The following is a 15,774-nucleotide window of genomic DNA, read 5'->3' as shown; positions in this document are numbered from 1 at the left end:
GGTCCCCTGAGCCCCCTCAGAGTGATCCTTGAGCACAGTCCCTGAACACTGCCCAAAATAAACAAAAGAAATGCCTTGGTCCCTGAGCAAATGTGAGGACCAAAATGGTTCTTGTTCTTTCAGAAGATTTGTTTCTAAAAATTTTTTTTGTTGTTTTTGGGCCATACCTGATGATGCTCAAGGGTTACTCCTGGCTATGTGCTCAGAAATTGCTCCTGGATTGAGGGATCATATGGGACGCCAGGGGATCAAACCATGTTCAGTCCTAGGTCAGCCTCATGCAAGGCAAACGCCCTACCGCTGCTCCACCGCTCCGGCCCCCACATTCAACTTTTAAAAAGACATTTTACATCAGTAAATGTGTTAGTCACCAATATATATATATATCTATATCTATATATCTATATCTATATATATATATCTATATATATATATATATATATATATATATATATATATATATCTGTAGGGCAAGGTACAGAAATTGCCCAGTTACTCTCAGCTCCTGACACAATGAGTACAAGCCATCAGTCTTCCTTCCCAATTATCAACATTTCTCACCAGTCACAGTTGTGAGAACCTGCATTCATGCAACTTAATGACCCAGAATTCAAACTTCACATTATTTTGTACTCTTCATGTTATATTCTAAAGCAGAGGTGGGGGCTTTCTAGCCCACAGGCCATTTAAAGTCTCAGAGATCATGGAGACTGGCCCTGGTCCATGATGGGGCAGACATGGGTGATTTTCATTGGCTGCGCTTAGCCTGTCTATCTATATCCGATGGCCCATGAGTGATGTTATAAACAACCAAATAGTCCTTGACTTGTAAAAGTTTCCCCACCTCTGGTCTAAGGATTTGAATGCAAATGTAAAGGACATCTATCTATCACTCGAGCATTTTCACTGTCATGAAAGTCTCTTCTACTCCATCTATTTATCTGCCCTGTAACCCAACTCATAGGAACCACATACCTTTGCATGATTCCCATATCTTTGTCTTTTTCAGATCTCATATGCTTAGCACCATAAGGTATGTAGCTTTTTAGCCCTGAGTAATTGTCCATTGTCTGCCCAGACTACAATTATCTATTCAGTTGCTAAAGCTTATCTCAATTGTTTTCAAGTTTTGGTAATCATGCATCACGTTTCTATAAGCATCCAGATGCAGGTTTTTGGGCAGATATGTTTTCATATATGTAAACATATATGATCTGATGTATATATGATAGACAATTTTATATATGTAGACATGTAAATATTTCTAATATATATACAATACATATTTTATTACGGTAATTTATGGCTGAGTCTTCTCAGAGTGTGTAATGTGGCCAAACAGTTTTCTTTAGAATTGTCCTTTAAGAAAGGGAAACCATTATGCATTATATTGATCCTGCTCTGTTAGCCCAACATGTTACATGTACTGTCTAGTTTTATACCTGCTATGTAAGATAAAGATTAGTTTTGCTGAGCTGGAAAGAGAGCTTAATGGTATTAGTACTTGTTTGCATCTGGACACTCAGATTTAATCCTTGACACCCGTTTTCCCCTGAGCACTGCTGGAAACAACCTCAAGGTCTAGAGTTGGGAGTAATCCCTAAACTTTACAATTATAGACCCCAAAATAACAAAGTAAATTTTAAAAAGATTAGTATTTCCATTTATCAAAGGAAAAAAAACCAAAATATCAGAAAAGTTTAAATATTTGTTCAAAATACATATACAGGGGCCGGTGAGGTGGTGCTAAAGGTAAGGTGTCTGCTTTGCAAGCACTAGCCAAGGAAAGACCGCGGTTCGATCCCCCGGCATCCCATATGGTCTCCCCAAGCCAGGGGCAATTTCTGAGCATGTAGCCAGGAATAACCTCTGAGCATCAAATGGGTGTGGCCCCCAAAAATATATATACAATAAAGTTGAAGGAATGGTGTAAATATTGTCCAGTCAGAACCCCAGGAACACCCCCCCTAATAGAAGCAAGTGGTTTCTGTGACAATAGAAATGGCTTCAGATCTAGAATTTGGGTGGTCAAAACAAGGAATCTTTACCTCTTTGCACTTGTCATATTTTTATTGGTCCCTGATATGGTCATATAGAAACTTGTTTTATTTGGAATTAAGTCCAGAGTCACCTTCTTTCCTTCCTTCCTTCCTTCCTTCCTTCCTTCCTTCCTTCCTCCCTCCCTCTCTTCCTTTCTTTCTCTTTTCTTCTTTCTTCCTTTCTCTTTTCTTCTTTCTTCCTTTCTCTCTTTTCTTTTTTCTTTCTCTTTTCTTCTCTTCTCTCTCTTTTTCTTCTTTCTTTTTTCTTTTTCTTTCTTCTTTCTTTCTTTCTTCTTTCTTTTTTCTTTCTTTTATCTTTCTTTCTGCCTTCCTTTTTTCTTTCTTTCTTTCTTCCTTTCTTCTTTCTTTCTTTCTTTCTTTTTTCTTTCTTTCTTTCTTTGTTTTTATTCCTCCTTCCCTCCCTCCCTTCTCTTCTCTTTTCTTTTGTTCTTTCTTTTTCTCTTCTCTTTCTTTCTCTCCCTCTTTCTTTCTTCTTTCTTTCTTTCTCTCTCTTTCTCTTTCTTTTTTGTTTTTATTCCTCCTTCCCTCCCTCCCTTCTCTTTCTCTTTTCTTTTGTTCTTTCTCTTTCTTTTTCTCTTTCTCTTTCTTTCTCTCCCTCTTTCTTTCTCTCCCTCTTTCTTTCTCTCCCTCTTTCTTTCTTTCTTTCTCTCCCTCTCTTTCTATCTTCTTTCTTTCTTTCTTTCTTTCTTTCTTTCTTTCCTTCTTTCCTTTATCTCTCACTCTTCCTTCCTTCCTTTTCTTTCTTTCCTTTCGATTCTGTAGTTTATAATACTGTCATTGAGCTTCTTTCATGTACATAATTCCAACACCATCAACAGTGTACATATATCTATATATACACATATTGTATATATATACATATATATCATCTCCAGTGTACATATATCCCTCCTCAAGGACCCCAATGTCTACAATCTGTTGTTTAAGAATAAAAAAATCCTTAACAACCAAGTATGTTTTTCTAGGGTTTTTTATTTGAGAAAATATGCATTCTTTATAGGAGTTATGAGAAAATTGTAATACTGGCAATATAAATGATATTATTACCAAAATTATATAATTGACTTCTCTATTTTTACATTGTAACTTAATTTCTAGGCATGTTCTGCTTCTTCAAAATAACAAAATCGTAACTTTGCTAAAACATTCAATGATGTAAGCATATCAGGTTTTGGGTGGATTTTGTTTATTTGTTTGTTTGTTTTTTGGTTTGGGGGCCACACTCGACAATGCTCAGGAGTTACTTCTGGCCCTGAACTCAGGAATCATTCCTGGTGAGCCCTAGGTGACAATATGGGATTTTGGGGATCAAACCCTGGTCAGCTGCGTGCAAGGCAAACTTCCTCTCTGCTGTACTATCGATCCAGCCTCATCTCAATTTTTAATTTTAAAATAATAATTTTTCAGGCCAATGGTATTTGGAACCAAACTACCTTTATAACCTTTGAGATTAATGGTGAAGTAAAAAAATGCCACATGATAGGTCTGGGAAGCCAGCTCCAAGGGCCGGAGTTGCTCTCTATGAGGAAGCCTTGGGTTTCATGGTAAGCAGCCCCAGAGAGTGGCCTTTAAGAATTATGCTTTACAGTAGCCACAGACAGCTATGTGTCACCACCAAATTGTCTGCAATAGTTCCCAAAATGAAAATTATTCTCATGCATTTTGGTATTGCTTCTCATTCATTGATAGCCTGTAGTTTCTCATTAAATGAATAATAAATATCATTATCCATTGGAAAACTAAACCCAGAACCAATCATGCAATTATGATCCCTAAAGTGAAAATGATTTGGGCAAAAATGTCACTCCTAACAGCCAAGCTCTCTGTTGGTGTTTCAGTGTCCTGATGCCACGATGAGTTGCACGTTATATTCAAGCACGGTAGAGTCTTGGAAGAAGTAGTAGTAGTTTCCTAAAAAGAAAGACAAGTTGAACAATTTTAATTACCTATATGTATTTTTTAAGAAGCAATGATGGAATGTTTTTATAGATTAGATAGAAAGATATCTAACTTCAGAACACAAAATTGAGTCCCTCTTTGGGGGAGTGGAAATTGAGTTCCCTCTAGTTGCTTTTTCTTCCTAGATATCTGCCTCCAAATGAGATCTTCATAGGAATATTAAATAACTTTATAAATTTTGAGGAGGTTACTTGGTTCTTAAAAGCTAACAACTTAAGATGCAAATGTCTTGGAAAAATACACTGCAGTAGAGATCTCAGAGGAGAGAAGGATTAGGTAGTTCTCCTTTGACAGAAGAGTCAAATGACCCAGAGGATATAAAACTAGTTCCTGTCCATAAACAGCTTAGGCTGATATTGCCTGAGATCAAACAAACCCGAGAATTCTTTTTATCCTACCCTCAGCCTCAGGAGGCCCCGTGAGCCCACTGAGGGTGAAAGAGACTGGCACAAAGGTAAAGAATGTCAGACATGAACACACATGCTGGACTCCACTTTGCCTGACTCCCAGATACCTTCCGTTCACACACCAATACTGTGAGACCGAGGCCATTGGGGCAGTCATGAGACTCAGTCAGAGACTCAGACCCATAGAGAAGGTGAGAATCTTATGCCCCTGGCCTGCCCAAACCCTTGAAAGATATCAGCTCATTCCTCTTAGCCACCCCATCCTGAGACTCTGTTATCCCAGGAGGAATGCAGATCCTGTTCTTGCCAACTTGAAGAACAACTACTTGATCTGGACTTTCTAACTAGTTCGGTGTTTGAAAAAGCCCTTCTATTATATCTTTGACTGTCAACTCACTGTTGTAATAATAGACTCCATCAACTTTCGGCCCAACTCCTGGGAAGCTACGCAGCAACTATTTCTGGGATATCAGCATCCATGCGCTGTCTTCCTTTCAATCATACCTAAGTAAAGAAGTAAGGGACCTTTATCAGGATCTCCTGGCATCAAAATGAACATTTCAGTCATGAACCATCTTCCTTTTCCTTGAACAACACTTTATGAGGGGTCTTATGCACTAGACATTGGCCTTTCACTGGAGTGTTCAAAGTCTCTGTGGACTCTTCATTCCCTTCACAATGTTTCTTCCAGTCTTGATGGCCCCTGCTAAGAAGCCAGGCATCTAGGGAAGAAACTTGTTGGCTAAATTCATTAATCACTCACAGGGGACACTTACAAAGGGAAAGATTCCTTCATCGCAGACAATACAGACCACCGCAGAGCACTCAAACGCTCCATCTCTTTCCCATGAGAGTTGGGAGAGAGAGAGCTTTGTCAACAGGTATTGAAACATTACTATCTCTGAGCCTCAAGAAAAGCACTATAGCAAAGAACTTGGTTCTAAAGCCCACATATTTCAGTTCATGTAAACCTCAATCCACTCTCTAGGGGCTGAGATTAACCTAGGATTATTTTGTACACTTCTGCCTTTTGTGTGGAGTAAAATTTTCACTTATGCACTCTGTTCCTAGGTTATCTTATTCTTCTCCCTCTTAATCTCTTTTTGATTTATCATCTTTTTTGAGTCAAATTGCCTAATTCTCTATAAGTAAAAAATCCTTGAAACTATCTCAGAAGATGGTTAGAAAAGGAGTTCTAAAATTTCCCACACCCCTCCATACTGAGTTGTAAATATTTTATCTTATATGCTATACCTTAAGCTATACCCTTATGCTATACTAAAGCAGTGTCCTCAAACTTTTTTAAACAGGGGGCCAGTTCACTGTACCTCAGACCATTGGAGGTCTGGACTATAGTAAAAAAAACTATGAACAAATTCCTATGCACACTGCATATATCTTATTTTGAAGTGAAGAAAAAAACTGGGAACAAATACAACATATGGCCCACGAGCCATAGTTTGATGACTACTGCACAGTGTTCAAGTTTCTTTATAGCAGTAGTCCTCAAACTATGGCCACAGGCCACAAACTGTATTTGTTCCCGTTTTGTTCCTTCACTTTAAAATAATATGTATACAGTGTGCATAGGAATTTGTTCATAGTTTTTTGTTTTTACTATAGTCCGACCACCCAATGGTCTGAGTGACAGTGAACTGGCCTCCTGTTTAAAAAGTTTGAGGACCCCTGCTTTTAGGATTGGGCATGCAACTCAGCAGTGTAACTTGTCTTGCATGTGTGAGGTGCTGGGTTTAAATCCCTGATGTAAAACAAAAGTAGTGTTCCTATGTAAAAAATACATTATGTATTATTGTATTTAAGTAGCCAAAAATGGGGTTAGACCACTGGGTGAGCCTGAAAAACAAAACAAAATTAAAATAATAACAAGAATAAGAGAGCTAAGATAAGTATGCCAGCCCTACATTCTCTTTCTCCCCAGGAAAGTCAAAAGTTTGGGGGTTAAAACCCAACTACAAACATGCTTATAATCATGGTGCTTAAATAAAGATTTATATAAAAAAAGTTTGGGGGAGTTTGCATGGAAACATTACCCTCTGGAGAGAATTCCATTCTTTGTCTATTTTTATAAAACTTAAAGACCAAATTAAATTACCAATAATTCAAACTCACCTCCAATATTGAGTTCCTACGAAGAAGAAGGTTTTAGATGTAATTGGGTTAAAAACGGCTGCATCAATTTTTTTCACAGAGCCAGGGAAGCCCAAAGAATTGATGTTCTTTGGGTAGTTTGACACTGGTTTTAGATTTATGAACTCCCAATATTTATCATCTGTGAAGACAGGGGAAAAGAACAGGTGGGACTCATGTAGAAGACAACAGACCCTCACAACAAAACATCTTTCTTATCCCTTTCCCCATCTTTCTTCCAGAGTATAGGGGTGTTTGTTTTTAGGCATAATATAGGATTTTTAATGGATTATTACTATTTTATATTTTCATACTTTCCCCTAAACAAATAGCTTTATTACTAATCCACTTAGGCTATTTTAACTTTTTTGTTTAGATGGAAAGAATAGAGAACATTTGGCCACAGGTCATAAAGGGCCCATGAATCATAGAGTTTGGCTCTGGAACTGGACAGATACATGTGTGCCTCTATCGGCTCTTAGATGTAGGACCCACAGATGATGTTCAATGGACCCGAATGACTTGGGCTAAAAACATTGCCTCATCCCTGGTTTTGACCCATCAATAAATATTCTGGTATCCAATCATTGCTGGGAAGACCACCCTCTCCAAAAGAAATAACAAAATTTTAACAGTAGGGTTACCTTTAAAAATAATGAGCTTCTTTTGAACTCCAATTTCATAAGCAGCTTGAATACCAGTGGGTACATTTGGTGATAAAGAAGCAATGAGAGCAGTTTTGCTCTTTGAACTCCCAGCATTTTTCCACCAGAAGAACCTGACATTAAAATACACATACACACATTTAAAACATGTTAGAAATCATAAGGAATGTGGAGGTGGGACCTCATATGTAAAAGGCCTCATATTTCTTCCCATCATCTTCACCTTCTCTTTCCTGCATGTCTACATAGAAGGACCATGCAAAAAAGGACTTAATCCACTCATTGGCAATAGCAGTAATCCAAACAGGCAAACCTGATTCCCAAACAGGGAGGTCTAAGTTCTTGTGTTCTCAAGTTTTGCAACTTAACAGATAGCATTTCACCTGAAGAGTTTCCTTTGTATTATCTCAGAAGTGGACATTATTTTTATGGCTACTAAAAATTAATCATGCCCACTCCCTATTTCAGAAATTGTTTTTGTCTGTGTGTGCTGGACAGAGAACTATATGGTGCCATTGGGATTCTCCCTTTATGAAAGAGCCTGGTCAGGGTGGCACTGATGACCTCAGTGCCTGGCCTTCATTTGAGCTAGGTTGTTACTAGCTTGGTGTCCTTTACATGGCTCACCTTTCTTCAGCCTAGATTTACTCTTTGCCCACTAGTCTATTTCTTTATATTCTGGTTATCTATTTACAACACAGATTTAACTATTTTGTTCTTCTCATTCTAAAACTTGAGGTTGTGTGTGTGTGTGTGTGTGTGTGTGTGTGTGTGTGTGTGTGTGCGCGCGCGCGCGTGCAGTGGGTGGAATTGGAACACATTTGACAGTGCTCAGGGGTTAACCTGTGCTCAGAGATCACTTCTGATGGGACTCTGGGGGCTCTTTGGGGTCCTGTGCTGAAGAACAAACCCGAGTTGGCATATGCAAGGTGAGTGCCCTCCACACTGTACTATCTCTTCTGGTCCCCCTCAGCTATGTATTTATTTATTTATGTATTTATTTATTTCTAAATATCAACTTCAAATCAAACTCACATCCCTCGTCATGAGTTTCAAAATGTCCTATCATGTCCTGGCAACATTAAAAAATTATCCATTGGGTTATTACTGTTACTTAAATAAAAAAATGCTCTTACCTGTCTACAAAATAGAAGATTTTATCTCCCACTGTGCTAACAGCATCAAAACGCAAATTGGGACGACAGGTAGGTGCGTCTGTATTTGGTTGATTGGGCATTGGTCGAGATGTTTCTGGGCCACCTGAGAACACATTTTAATAAAAGTGCGTTAGGGAAAAAATCTGCACTCTCATTCATAAGAGGAAGAATGATTCTTTTCTAAAACATTCACTTTTATTTTGGGGAGTCCTGAAGGGATCAATCCCTGTAGTGCTCTGGGAGGGGCTCCTGATGGTGCTCAGGGAACCCAGGGTTCAGGGTATCAAACTTTTCATATTCCTATATGCAAAGCATCAACTTTTGAGCTATCTCTTTGACTAACAATTTTCTTGATCTGAAAATACAAGCAAAACAATATATAACATTTGCAGGAGTTGAACCAATCCACCACCCCCAGTGTGGTTGTAACTTGGAGGAAAAAATAGGCTCAATGTATCTTTCCTGCGCCTGCGAGATTATTATCTGTGTTCCATCTTCAACACAGTTATGTGCTGGCTAGAAAGGAGACTAGTCCTGACTGGCTGATTATGGCATTAACATATTAGCTCTCTTGTGCCTATCTCTAAAAAGAAGATTACACAGGTCCGGCTCACCGGGTGTTCATGTGTTTGTACAGAAGAAAAGGTGGAGGTTAAAGTTTTATCCAAGCACAGTGAACTATTTAAAATATTGTGAAACTGTTTACATTAGTCTTTAGGGTTTATTTATTTATTTTTTTTATTTTTTATTTTTTTTGGTTTTTGGGCCACACCCGTTTGACGCTCAGGGGTTACTCCTGGCTATGTGCTCAGAAATCGCCCCTGGCTTGGGGGGACCATATGGGACGCCGGGGGATCGAACCGCGGTCCTGATCCTTGGCTAGCGCTTGCAAGGTGCTTACCTTACCTCCAGCGCCACCTACCCGGCCCCTTTAGGGTTTATTTTTAAGATGGAAAGATCTACAGATATCTTTAGGGCCACAGGATGTTTTTCACTCGTTGGACTGCTCCCGCCTTGCCTGCATGAGGTCTGCTTAAGACTCTGAGTTCAATCACGGGGCCATGAGCACTAACACACGAGCACTGCCATCAAAAAGGATTGGAAAATTTAACTCACCATAAAGAGACTGAATGCTTTGTATATCGTCAGCAGAGAGGCGAAATGTGTTGGGGTCAGTATAACGGTAGGTGGGGTACATTATAGCTTCTGACTTCTTGGAATGGTCAAGACCCAAGGAATGACCAATCTCATGGACAGCCACTAGAAACAGGTTTAAGCCTAAGAGGAAACAACCAGAATAGAGAAAGAGCTGTAACTATCGGTGCTAATACAAGCACTGAACAAAAAGAGGGAGAACTGAAAATCCTGCAAATCCTGCCCCTCTCTGCACGAGGGATAGGCCAGATGACTATCATTCTACTACCAGGCATTGTAAGTATTTTGAAAGAGCTGATATAACTACTAAATTGTAGTTGCAAGTTCCCTGCCCATTTGACAACCGAAAATTATTCTCCGATATTGATCAATGGTCTCTTGAGATCTCGGTAGGTCCTTTGCTTAAGAACCACCTCCAGGGGTCAGAGTGATATCACAATGGTAGGGTGTTTGCCTTGCACTTGGATGACTGGGATGGACCCAGGTTCAATCCTGACATCCCATATGGTCCCCCAGAGCCTGCCAGGAACAATTTCTAAGCACAGAGCCAGAAGTAATCCCTGAGCGCTAGCCCCCCAAACCATGTTGACAAAAGACAGTAAAATGTATCTTTCTGCAAGCATTTCTAGAATAACACAACAGCTAGCAAACAGTGAAATGCAATCTTCTTTGAACTTTTTAGAATAATGTATTCATTCTCATCACTTCTCTTATTTTCCGTGATTCTTTTCTGCTTTCCCCCTCCAACTTCTGATCTATCTTTAGTGAATCTAGAACAATCTTCAGTGATCATCAGGGCAGATATAAGGCCTTATTAAGTTCCATAAACTAGGAGTCACAGAAATATATACCACATTGTGTTCTTAAGGTCCTTGGTTTTATATTAGAGAACTAGATCATTCTTGGCTTATCAGAGGTGATCTTGAAGATAATCTAATGCAATATCTTCAATTTACAGAGGATGATATTGAGGTCTCATGTTCCACTTTCTTCAGTGATAAATGTAGAACCAGACAAGATTTCTCATTATCTAGTTCTTCCTCAGAATTAAAAAATTGGGACATAAAAATAGGGCATTTCCCCCTTGTGTTTAGTGTGCATATGTGAATGTCCTTTGGCCTTCTGCTGTGGCCTACCTTGGTTGCTCCTTGACCAGGTTTCATCCTCATCAAAGTGGGCATCTCCTCCAACAGCAGGTGCAGGCTTAAAAGCATGGGCGATGACTCCCCCTTTGCCATCGAAAGGGTTGAGGTCTCCATGTTCTATTGTTAGAAGAAGAGAAAATTAGGCCCTTCAGTACCTGCTGTTGGTCAGACTACATGGTATCACTGAAGTCAGTCCCAGTTCCCTACCTCGAAATGCAAAGCGAATCATGATGTCAGCCTCGCCTGAATAGATTTTCCTGAACTTTAGAGGTGTCACATCACTCCAGACTTGAAAGGCTTTCTGGATAATATTGTCAACATCCTCAGGACGCATATCTGGTGTGTAATTATTGATTCTTCACCAGAAACAGAGGAGAGAAAAGAAGGGAAGATGTTCATTCTATCTCCTGACAAAACTTCATTTCTGTTTACATTGGTCAAGCATGAATCATTCTGTCCATCAGTTGTTCAGCTAAGAAGGTCCTGCTTTGGGGTTAGGGAGCTGGAATGCACCCCTTGCAGGCACTAGGCCTTGAGTTTGTTCCCTGTACTGATCCCTGTTCCCATTCCCAGTATTCTGGGAATGGCCCTGATATTCCTCTGCACTGCTGAACCTGAGCCTCGCTGCATCATGAAAGAATTGTAAGTTGTCCCAGACTCCCTGAGCATTGTGTAGGAAGACTTCCCCACACAAGGAAAATCTGATTTTATTTTTGTTATTTGAAAGCAGCCACATCTGGGGGTGTTCAAGAGTTGCTTCTGGTATTGCTTGTAAAGAACCATGCAGTGACAGGCATCAAACTCAGGTCTCCAACATGCAAAGGATGAGCCCATCCCTTGGACCTATTCCTTCAGGCCCTGAGCCCTGAAACATTAGCTCCAGAAACATTCATTCTTGCACAGATCTGCCTTAAGCAGACTCTAACCAAAGCTGCCCTTGTTTATGAGCTCTAGACCATCAATGAGGAGGGTTTGCAGTTGTGGACACTTAATGGTCTCTTACCCCTCCTCCTGGACTTTGGAAGTGGTCTACTCCCTTCAGAGTGAAGAGACAGTGGCTTCTAACACTTGCCCAGCTAGGGCTCTATCTAAAGAATTCGGGCTTTAGAAATCAGACCGAGACAAAAACAAGGCTACCATGTACCTGTAGGTGATGTCATGCTTTTCCCATACTGGCCCTCTTGACAGGGTCCTGTAGTTGTAAACGTCAGGCACTCCACACCGAGGAGTGAGCATCATGTCTACAGTTGGTGGGTCCAGTTGTCGGGTCACTTTCAGCCCCAAGAACTGTTGCATTTCCTGGATTTTATCCTCCAAGACATGCTCATTGATTTTTACTTTTACTGTTGAATGTCTCTCAATCTTGAGGCCATAATAAATTTCCAAGTATCTCTGGGAGAAAATGGGTTTAGTAATGCGTTATTATAGAGGGAAGATATCTGTTCACATTTGGCTTGTGTCAACTCAACTCAATTATTAACTGTGCACAGATCACTTCTATTTATTTATTTATATATTTATACTTATTTTCAGTACCTCAAAAAAATCTGTCACAATCTATTAACAAGATTGATTCCTGAAAGCCCGTTAAAAAATCCTTGCGTGTCTATCTCTCCAAACTTGTATCTAAAACTTATTTCAGTATCTTATTTTTCTGGGGGGAGGGTTACACCTAGCAGCGCTCAGGGGTTCCTCCTGGCTCTATGCTCAGAAATCGCTCCTGGCAGGCTCAGGGGACCATATGGGATGCTAGGATTCGAACTATGGTCTTTCTGCGTCTAAGGCAAACAAACACTTTACCACTGTGCTATCTCTCCGGCCCCTTATTTCAGTATCTTAATCATCATAATAGGTATCAAGCAACAGAGTTTGATTATTTGGATGCATAAATTATTAAACCTAGTATATTTCATTGCCTAAAAATTTAAAGCACAATGCAAATCAGCTCTCTGATAAATTCAAGGTAAGGACGTGTCGTCAGGAGAGATGAAGTCATGAAATTTTCCTATACGTGGATGTACATGGAATCTATCATGCTGAGTGAAATAAGTCAGAGGGAGAGAGAGAGAGATGCAGAATAGTCTCACTCATCTATGGGTTTTAAGAAAAATAAAAGTCATTTTTGCAACAATCCTCAGAGACAATGAGAGGAGGGCTGAAACTTCCAGCTCACTTCATGAAGCTCACCACAAAGAGTGGTGAGTGCAGCTATAGAAATAACTACACAGAGAACTACCATAATCATGTGAATGAATGAGGGAGCTGGAAAACCTGTCTGGAGTACAGGTGGGGGTGGGGTGGGATGGAGAGAGATTTGGGACATTGGTGGTGGGAATGTTGCAGTGGTGAAGGGGGGTGTTCTTTACATGACTAAACATAATCACAATCACATATGTAATAAAGATGTTTAAATAAAGAAAAAAAAAAGAAAATAGGGAAATAGGGGCTGGAGAGATAGCATAAGGTAAGGCATTTGCCTTTCATGCAGAAGGTCAGTGGTTCGAATCCCAACATCTCATATGGTCCCAAGCCTTCCAGGAGTCATTTCTGAGCATAGAGCCAGGAGTAACCCCTGAGCACTGCCGGGTGTGACCCAAAAACAAAACAAAACAAAAAAAGAAAATAGGGAAATAAATTAATTAGGGAAATAAATGAATTCTTAAAAGTTGTATTAAAAAAGAAATATCTGGAATGAGTGATGGTGAATAATATCTTTGAACTATATTCTGAAGTGGCTTAATTACTCAAGATATGGTTCAAATACATCAAATTATTAACTGCTATTAAATTATTAAGTATCATAGCAGAAAATTAGGTGTCAATTATTTTAACTGAAATTCTGTGATCAAAGAGGTTTTTTTTTTTCCCTGTACCTAGTATTTTTGAAATGTGTTACTCTCATTGATGTCTTGCTTTGGTTTGGGGGTTTTACCTGGTAGCACTCAAAGCTTACTTTTAGATCTGTGCTCAGGAGTCACTCCTGAAAGTTCTCAGATGACATATGAAGTGACAAGTATCAATCCTGAATCAGCTATGTGCATGCCAAGTGTCTATTTCCTCTACTATCTCTCTGTCACCCAAGCAAAACATTTATTTTTATAGAAGAAATAAATTTATTCACATTTTATGATATTCCTTCAGAGCCAGTACCTCTTTTTTAAAGAAAAGAAGCAAATTTAATTCTAAACCAGGTTTCAACTAGTGCCTTAAAAAGGAAAATAAGTCAGTGCAATAAATCTTAAAAAGAAAGATCAGGTTAGATTAAAAGCTGTGGTGTCAGTACTTACTTCGGCCAGTGACATATTAGCTTCTTTGGAACCTATGGCCGCCGGAGCAACAGGTTTGAAAGCAGTGAGCTGCAAGAAGAGTGTCAAGAGAAGGAGCTTCATTCTAGATGTCTGAATCAGTGGCTTTGAAACTCACTTGGCTCTGTTCCTCCTCAGTGCAGTTCCTTAAGTCCCTCTTTATATATGTCTTAGGTTAAGCTCAGTGCCTATGAAATCCTTGGGGTGACTCAGAGTTGATATCACCATTTGATTTATCTCAAAGGCATGCAAACACAGCAATTCCCTATTCTAGGGCCAACAGTAGGTCAATTATTTTCGAAGTTTTCATTGTATCTGTTAACTTTTAACTCACAATTTATTCAGGCAACTCAGAGCATATTATTTTCCCAAAATATCAAATAAACCTACCTACCAATTCTAAAAAATAAACTCTCACGAGAGAAATTTTATGAGCTTAATCATGAAGCTAGGAGTTGCTCACTGAATATGTGTCCATGAATCTAGCTGCAGAGTGACACATACAGGACATCTTATTGTGGGTACAGTGATTATGCACAAAATGTGTTCTTACCCCTTGCTGAAATCTCACCAGCAATGGTCTTTTTTTAGAGCATGAAGGAACCTGGTTTTTGGAAGACTTTCAGGAAGTACCTAGAAAGCATAAGATGAATATAAGGTGCTAGGTAAATGGTGCCCAAGATAAAAGGAAACAAAAGAACATGACTGGAAGGAGTCTAAAAATAAAACATTTCCCAGTTTTTACTGGTCTTTGGATCTTGGTTCAGCAAATATGAATGATTTCAGTATGAACAAGACAAGTCCCTGCAGATGTAGAGGTCAGAACTGTATGGTGCAAAATAGTCTGTCTTAGGAACTAGCTTTCCCATTTGAAAAACACTTCAATCTCTTTTGATGGAATTTCTTCACTTGTAAAATTGAAATAATAACAGCATCACTAGGTCTATTGCAAATATTATAGAGAAAATCATTTTGCCTAATGCTTATTCACGAAAAAGTGTTTTCCTGATGGTGACCTTCCTCTCTTTGCCTCACTTTTGCAAGACATTTGAAAGAGGATGGTCAAGGCGGTTGAAGAGAAGATCCAGAACAAATCCAAACCTCTCTGCTATGGTAGAAGAAGCTATAAAACAGTTCAGATATAGGCCCAGACTGAAAACTGAGGGCTCACAGCAAGATGGAGTTTTGGGGGGATCTACTAAAAAACAGCTGAATCGGGGTCATTGTTTTGTGTGAAGACTCATTGTTAATGTGTGAAAATCACTCCATGGAGGATGACTTGTGAGCAAGGGTTTCCTCACTGAAAGACATAGCACCCTTGAAGCTAGAACTCAGGAGGAAGGAGAGAGAAGGAAAGAAATCAGGTTGAAAAGGAAGAAGATGAGAAAGGGGTATAATGGGCCAGGGCTTTGGTTAGCTTGGTGCTGTGGGAGATGGTCTAGCTCTGCATCCAAAGCACAGACTCGCCAACACTGAAAACATGAGATCTAAGGCACAACTACTGGACTTTGTAATGTGCCTGCCAGGGTGACACTTGGGGAATGAGAGTGATGTGGAAGACAGTGGAGCATGGGAGCACTGGGGATGGGAGTGGACACTAGGATCAATTAATTAATTAATTAATTAATGCTGGGATTAATGATGAGACAGGGACATGCCTAGGACTCAGTAATCAATAGCTTCATAAAGCACAGTTACTTAATTAAATAGAATGTTTTTTTTTTTGTTTGTTTTTGGTTTTTGGGCAACACCCGGCAGTGCTCAGGGGTTCCT

General features: G+C 39.5%; 1 protein-coding gene across 1 annotated transcript; it reads right to left on the bottom strand.

Annotated features, from left to right (window-relative positions):
- Positions 1-3,894: 3,894 nt before the first annotated feature.
- On the bottom strand, positions 3,895-14,085 carry LOC126016455 (macrophage metalloelastase-like). Its single transcript, XM_049779025.1, is given in 10 exon segments — positions 3,895-3,971; positions 4,824-4,930; positions 6,557-6,716; positions 7,219-7,352; positions 8,376-8,499; positions 9,513-9,674; positions 10,688-10,813; positions 10,904-11,052; positions 11,841-12,088; positions 13,984-14,085. Coding segments are annotated over 10 exon segments (1,389 nt in total).
- Positions 14,086-15,774: the final 1,689 nt, after the last annotated feature.

This window comes from Suncus etruscus, chromosome 8 (genome assembly GCF_024139225.1).
Source record: "Suncus etruscus isolate mSunEtr1 chromosome 8, mSunEtr1.pri.cur, whole genome shotgun sequence".
NCBI lineage: Eukaryota > Metazoa > Chordata > Mammalia > Eulipotyphla > Soricidae > Suncus > Suncus etruscus.
This window is presented reverse-complemented; position numbering and strand designations above follow the sequence as displayed.